The sequence below is a fragment of the Hordeum vulgare genome, chromosome 7H, assembly GCF_904849725.1.
Source record: "Hordeum vulgare subsp. vulgare chromosome 7H, MorexV3_pseudomolecules_assembly, whole genome shotgun sequence".
Classification (NCBI taxonomy): Eukaryota; Viridiplantae; Streptophyta; class Magnoliopsida; order Poales; family Poaceae; genus Hordeum; species Hordeum vulgare.
In genome coordinates this window covers 581,237,052-581,244,008 of record NC_058524.1, presented here as the reverse complement: position 1 = coordinate 581,244,008, position 6,957 = coordinate 581,237,052, and the positions used below count along the sequence as shown (strand labels likewise).

General features: G+C 48.6%; 2 protein-coding genes across 2 annotated transcripts; one reads left to right on the top strand and one right to left on the bottom strand.

Moving 5' to 3' along the window:
* The first annotated feature begins 233 nt into the window (after positions 1 to 233).
* LOC123407967 lies at positions 234 to 964 on the top strand. The gene has a single exon (XM_045101211.1). It carries the CDS (start codon positions 518 to 520, stop codon positions 737 to 739), a length of 222 nt encoding a protein of 73 aa, XP_044957146.1. The 5' UTR covers positions 234 to 517; the 3' UTR covers positions 740 to 964.
* LOC123407966 lies at positions 894 to 5,773 on the bottom strand. Its single transcript, XM_045101210.1, has 6 exons — positions 5,474 to 5,773; positions 4,838 to 4,970; positions 4,477 to 4,580; positions 3,250 to 3,394; positions 3,023 to 3,163; positions 894 to 2,934 (listed from the first exon to the last, which is right to left on the bottom strand). The coding sequence occupies exons 1-6, from the start codon at positions 5,512 to 5,514 to the stop codon at positions 1,321 to 1,323; spliced, it is 2,178 nt and encodes a 725-aa protein (XP_044957145.1). The 5' UTR covers positions 5,515 to 5,773; the 3' UTR covers positions 894 to 1,320.
* Between the last annotated feature and the right edge of the window lie 1,184 nt (positions 5,774 to 6,957).

Below are 6,957 nucleotides of genomic sequence, written 5' to 3'. Positions count from 1 at the left end.
TGCAGAGCAGCGTGCCACGCGGGCCAGAAGCAACAGAGGCACGGCTGGCTGGCTGCGCGCTCGCTGTGTGCGGCGTGGCGCAGACTGCGGAGAGAGACCGGCCGAGATAGGCTCATGCGGACGGCGCCTACTGCCAGACGGCGGGCGCACCAACTTTCTTCGTCGTGGCCCGGTCGGTCGGGGCTCCCGTGCCTCATGGCTCATGCACGCGCGCTTGCTTGCTTGCACACCTGCCCATGGATCACGCGCCCAACCCAAGGCCGCAACACACGCACAGGTAACAACTACTCCTCGCTCCCTCCAACACCAGCCATTGCCATTGCCATCGCCGATTAGTTGACGGACGCCGGCGGCGTTCACGGCGAGCAAGCCCGCCGGCCAGGGCGTCGCGCCGTCCAGATCATAGCTCAATGGTACGTCACGTCAGGCCCTGCACGCTCTTCTGCCCGTGCCTTCCTTCGACGCGTGCCCAGTTCAGCGGCTTCAAAAATTCTTGACATGCTCCGTGCGCGCTGCAATGCAGTCCCTGCTGCCGCTGTTCCTCAGGCCGGCGGCGCGCTTCTTGGGGCCGTTCCTGGCGGGCCGGGCGGCGGAGGCGGCGGCCACGGTGCTGCACCGCGCCGGCCTGCTCCCCAGGGACCGGGCGCTGCGGCGGCTCGTCAGGGACGACCTGCTCCGCGGCGGCGCCGAGGACTACATCGCGCGTCTCGTCGTCGGCGTGGTGAGCTGCCTCTGCTAGGTCGCCATCACAAGGTGGTTCCGGTCATTTAGGACTGAGGTGAAATCCAGTCATTTAGCCGAATTGAGAACCAGAAATTCCGAATATCGAGAATGTACCCATGATCGGCATTTCAAAAGCATGATGCAAACTCATGAATGTTTGGAGAAATAAGGGCGAAGAAAATGCGTGTGGCTTCATGGTCAAAAATTTACACATGTATCAAAGTTTCCTGAAGTACTGGTACATGACGAAGCAACGAAAAAACTCTGGGACCGCCGAACTGCAATCTGCAGTGTATCTGTGTATATGAACCAAAGCCGATATGACATCGGTTGAACGAAAGAACAAAGCCGAAATCCTATCACCTGTATACCCTGTTAATTCCCTGTACCAATGCCCTATCTAGACAAGCACCACCAGCAGAAAAACCTCAAGCTGGAAGAGTATACCAATGTCGGAAAAAATATGAAAAAAAAGGAAAACACATGCACATATCATCTCTTCAGTCTCAGAATTCAGAAAGGTTGCCAGCTCTGACTCTCGCAACGACGAAACTGTCAGAAAGCTCGGATTCTGAAAGTATACACTGGCCCTCCCCCTCAAGCATTCCTCAGGGCCATGACCCGGGCGGCCAATTCTTCAAAGTCCGGCATCTTCGGGTGCACGCGTACGCTCCCAGGACAGTTTGACCGCAGTGAGGTGGACCGAGCAGGAACCTTGGCAGCTTCACCTGGGCTAATGGACTCCGGCGGTAGCGAGACTGCTCTTCCTGGAGTGTGTAAAGAACCGTTTTGCTGGCATTGTGTTTGGGCTCCTTGACAGTTAGCAGTTCTGCTGGTTTCTACTGTTGTTTTGGTTTCATCTGTACCTAAACCTTTCTTGCTATAATGCATCAGAAGTTTGTCCATCATCCTCTCCTCCTCATCAGGATCTCCGCCGTGCACATCAGTGTTCCTGCTATTGAGTCGATGGTGACTATTTGCAGCCTGAGGCGACAGATCACCAAAGTCAATAGCAGTCTCATCTTCCCCTGCTTTAGGCTGCTGCATGGATCCACCGTAGTCATCATCATACTGAACTCCGTTTCTCATGCCTGAGGGACTTGGTCGACCACTAGGAGTTCTCTCAACATTCCTGCCATTACCAACACCATTGCCCTTCCGGTCATAGCCCTCGTTAGCGCCCTTGTGCTTGCTTGGTTGTGTTCTGTGAATGTTGGCCTTTCGAATTGTGACCTTTTCATCGTTAGGTGTCTCATCATAAGAAGGTGCTGCTGGCCTTCTTCTAACAGAAACAGGCCGAAGCACGTCTTTGTCAGCCAAACGACCTGTCCTTTCAGTCATATTGCAGTTGCTGTCAATTGGTTTTGCAGGATCATCGTTCACATGCTGGATGCCAAGTTTAGGTTTGACATAAGGAGGCTGCACATCAGCCACCCTCTGTGGTGCTCGCTGTCCATTTTGCACCGTGTGTCCGAGATCTTCCAAGTGCTGTGGTCTGCCACGCAAGCAACTGTTGCCCTCTTCTTTTTCATCACAATTCCTTCCCTTTGCTCCATTCGGATTGGAATTTGGAGTGGGCCTGTTTATAGTTTTACCACTTGAAGGATTCGGTGAAGTAGGTCCTTGATTCTGCAGGCCAAGAGCTTTGCACCCTAAGTTTGCATGTCTTCTCGTATAATCAGGACGGCCAGGTATGGGTGATCGGTGGTGATAGCCAAGCCCCCTGTTATTCTCTTTTTCGACACCATGTTCTTTCTTTGTTTCTTTTGGCTTCACAATTGGTGGAATTATTATGTTGCTTTCTGTCTCAGGAAATTTCACCGAACCAGATCCTTGTTTCGGTAGGCCATTAATATCTAGCTCCACAGCTTCCATCAGCTCCTTCTCGGAAGGGCGGACATCTTTTTTCTTCAGTTTCTGAGCTCGCTTTTGAGCCTCCTCTCTTTCCTTTTGCAGAGGAGATACTGATTTCTCCAAATGTTCCTTACCATCAGCTTTGTCAGCATGCCGCCTTCTGGTATTATCATCTTTTGGAGTGTTCTCTCTTTTTAAGTCCAAAGGAGAAACTGATTTCTCCAATTGTTCCTTACCATGAGATTTATCAGAATTCTTCCTTCCAGTACTGTCATTTAACTGACAATCATCCTTCTGGTTGATGGGCAAAGGCACTGCCAGTTCACCCTTTTCCATTGAATCCTTTTCGAGAAGATCCTGAAATAGAAAATCCAAGATGCCAAGTTAATGACACATGTCATTGTTCGAGTAGTAAATTCATTTACGCAAGTTCATGTAGACATACATCTTCAGACTCCCGTGCAGCCCATAACTTGATTTCCAACGCCCTCATGTCAAAACCAACCGAGGATTCTTCGGCAATACTTTGCATTACTTGAAACTTTTCCTCATCTGTAAATAATTCAGACTCAAGTTTCCGGATAAACTGCAGGTACAAGAAACATTAATGAGGTTAAACAGAACCCTATGAAGCGATTTGATGACAATAAATTATTGGAGCATCTCTCTCACCTCCAGGCTAACAAAAGGTTCAAGAGAACCACCATATCTTTCTGTGAATATATGCCTTAAGTCGCACAGTTCAGGCAAGTCTGGGAACCGAGCAGTGGCAAAAATTAGAGTTGACACGGCCTCCATGGATTCCTGGGGGCAATCCCTGTTGATGCAGAAATTAACGAGTGTCATGATGAATTGTACCATGAAGATAATTAAACTGCCAGAGAGAATGGTTATATTCATTAACTGAAGCTCGAAGCAAAAAAAAGAATGCTTGTGATAACACTAAACTAGACCATAAGAATAATGAAAGAGATATATATTTTGGAGTTAAAACTCTGTTCATTCGTAAAAAGAAGAGTTAAAACTCTGTTGCCACACTGACTTTATCCTACAGCAATCACAGGCATACTAAGGCCCTGTTTGGGACAGCTCTGCTCCATCAAAAGCAGCTCTGTTCCACCAAATCCACTTTGAAGCAGTTTCATACAGAAGTTGTAGCTCTTTCAAAGAGAATGTTTGGCTTTTATCCAGTTTCAGCTTCACGAATGGAAAATTTGGTGGAAATGATCTATTTGATTGGATGAGAGGGGAGAAACGAAGAGGTATCCACTTACGGGTGGCAGTGGTGGGTAATTTTGCTCTAACTCCAGCTTCTACAATTTTATGGAGCACCTCCTAGAGAGCTTCATAAAAAACAGGAAGTTGGACCCCAGATTCTAGTTTTTTTGTGGAGCTGTCTATCATGAAGCTATCCCGTTTGGCTTATGTTTTCTAGAGCGGAGCTGAATTTTCTGAAGTAGAGCAGTCCCAAGCAGGCCCTAATAATGGTCAATTGGCCTTTCCCGCAAATAAATGGTTAATCGGCCTTTACTATTTTATATTCACCAACTGAAGATCCAAACAGAAAGGTTTTTGTTTAGAGTAAACTAGACCATCAGCTGGATGTGTGCTTCACTTGATGCTGAGGCTGAGAGGTAATCTTCCATCATCCAAGAAAAACTATCCCAGCAGAAGAATCCTATACCGTCGATGCTACAGTCCTGCTAAATCGATTCCTTAATAAAATGCCACACAGGGGTCCCACTAAGAGAGTTGGGATGCATAACTCTCTTGGCCATTAACAAACTTTGCTTCCCGTTGACCACAGAAATAGTGGGACATCCTTTCCTACAGTTTTGACCCACAAAGCAACGCATACAAAATTAAGGGTGCAGAGTTGAGTTAACCAGATAGATATACCTCTGTTTCTGCAGGCTGTTGAGTTGCTTGCCAAGGGTATCGCAGTACTGCTCAATCATGTTGTAGCAAGAAGCATGGTTCATCTCCATTATGAGCGCATCCATCTGGAAGCAGAGACAGGAAACAAAGCTAGAAATTCAGTCATTACATTCACAACTCTCCTCTAGTAAACTGACTAGAACTTGACCACCAGTCGGTAGAAGCTTTTGCCAACTTCTCCAGTTGAGAAATGGGGGCCAGAGCGCAAAAAACATTCTCTAATCCTCCTTCAACCAGGACCATTCGTACCAGTCCTGAGCAATGTACTTGAGCAGTGAAATGCTGCGCAGGAGAGAAGTACCGAGAGAAGACATTATCTTACCCGTCCGAAGGCATGGATGTCGAGGCCGTTGGCGATGAGGTCGGCGACGTCCTTCTTGAGGAAGCCGATCATGGCCTGCTTCTTCCGCCGTATGACGACCAGCCGCGTCCGGATGCATTTGAAGGCGTGCTTGCTGCATCCATCGTTCAGCAACCCAGCAGCCGGTTAGCCAAGTAATCCAGCATCACAGGATATGCTTACATGCGACACCAACAGCGACGAAATTAATGCGGCCGGATCGCCCGGAAATGCAAGTGGAGATGGAACCCGAACTCGACGCGACACGGGATATTTTTTTTTTCCTTGTAAAACAAAGCAGGTAAGATAACTCGACCGGGGAAAACGCCCTCGAGATGCGGACGAAGCTGGCCACGAAGTCACGAACCCCAACGAGTTCGGAAGCACGAAACGGAACAAAATCCCGAACATGACGCCGCGCAGCCCAGCCGAGGAACCCCGAGCAGCAGAGCAGCATCTGGAGGCACCGGATTGGACTCTAAAGGAAGGAGGAACCGCCGGTCTAACTAAGCGACCCCCGCCCCCGAGGACTCCGACGAGCTCGCCGGCCGGAACCCGACGAACCGAAGCGAAACTAGCCCGCAGCGAACAAGCAGCGAATCTATTCTCGTCTCGTACCAGCGGTTGTAGAACTTGGAGTTGATGAGGCCGTCGAACATCCTCCTCCGCCTCCCCTCTCGCCGGAGCCGCCTCTCTCCCTCCCTCCCTCCCTCCTCTTCGAGCAGCGGTTGGAGCTCGCGACGGCGGCGTCAAAGCGTCACGGGGTCGGCGGGGGAGGGGAGGGAGGCCACCGCGCGCGAGACGGCGAGAGGGGGGCGGCGGTTGGGGGAGGGGGAGGTGGAGGTGGAGGTGGTGGCGGTGGTGGGCTGCAACAGGAGAAGGGAACGAACGGAAACTCGGTGCAGAAAAGAAAAGGCTGTCTGTTGCGTCGCAGGCGTGTGTCAGCCTTGCGGGAGGGGGGAGGGGGAGGCGGCCAGGTGGCGGCCCGGGGTTCCCGTCCGTCGCGGGCCGCGCGATCGGGAACCGACGGCGGGGATCGGATGCGAGGCGGAGGATCGTAACTAACCTCGAGGGGGATAAAGCTCGCTCCCAACAAACCGGGTTTTGAAATTTGGGAGCCCCTGGCAGAGCATTATCGGCCCGTTGCAGAAAATATTAGTTCATTTTTTTTACCCTATCGAATGTCGCTATTTTTTTTCGTATATTTAGTTTCAGGTTAAAGCATCAAGCATAGCGAAGAAACATGTAAATGTGCGTTTTTAATGGACGTTGTGTTCCGTTTCATGATATTAACTGGTTTCGTAATAATTCTATTAATTTAGCTTGTTCTTTCTCTGCTTTGGTTAGAATTCATTAATTCAGTACGATTTTAAGACAAACATTGCATCGGCTCGTTGACGAGGCGGCACTTGTGTTGTACGTGTGCATGCACGGGCTTGCTTTTTTGTAGTTGCAGAAACAGAAAGAAACGTTGCTTGGTGATATAACGTATCCGCGAAGAATGGCTAGAAAGTATTAATTTTGAAATAGTCTAGGAATTGCTTGCAAAAAATGTCTAAAAAATGATGGTTACGCATCTCATTAAAGTTAAGTGAAGAGTTGTGGAGTTTTCAAAGAAATAAATAAAGGGTATTCGCAAAAGAAAAGTGAAGGGTAAGGGGAGGGGGGAGGTTCGCAAAGTGCATGTGTGTTATGGTGTATGTACATGCTCTCATCTTATATTGCCAAAAACAGACCAAAACATTGTATGGAGATATAATGTTCCACACAGTAAAAAAAATACTAATTTTGGTATTAACTAAAGATAATGATTCCATCCAGGGCTGCAAGTGAGTCGAGTTCTAGCGAGTTAGGTTAGGTTCAGCTCAACTTATACTAAAATTCGAGCGAGCTCGGTCCGAGTGAAGCTTTAGGTTGAGCTATAGAAAGTGTCTCGTGCTCATTTTGTAACGATCTCGAGTCAATCTCAAGCTAGTGTCGAGCTAAATAACATGATTTTTTTATAATCTAACGCATATTTTTCAGACAAAGTAGGCCACAACACAAGAAACCTTTATATAATTCAACTTATTCTTTGTCAACTTGAAGACTAGTATTTAATA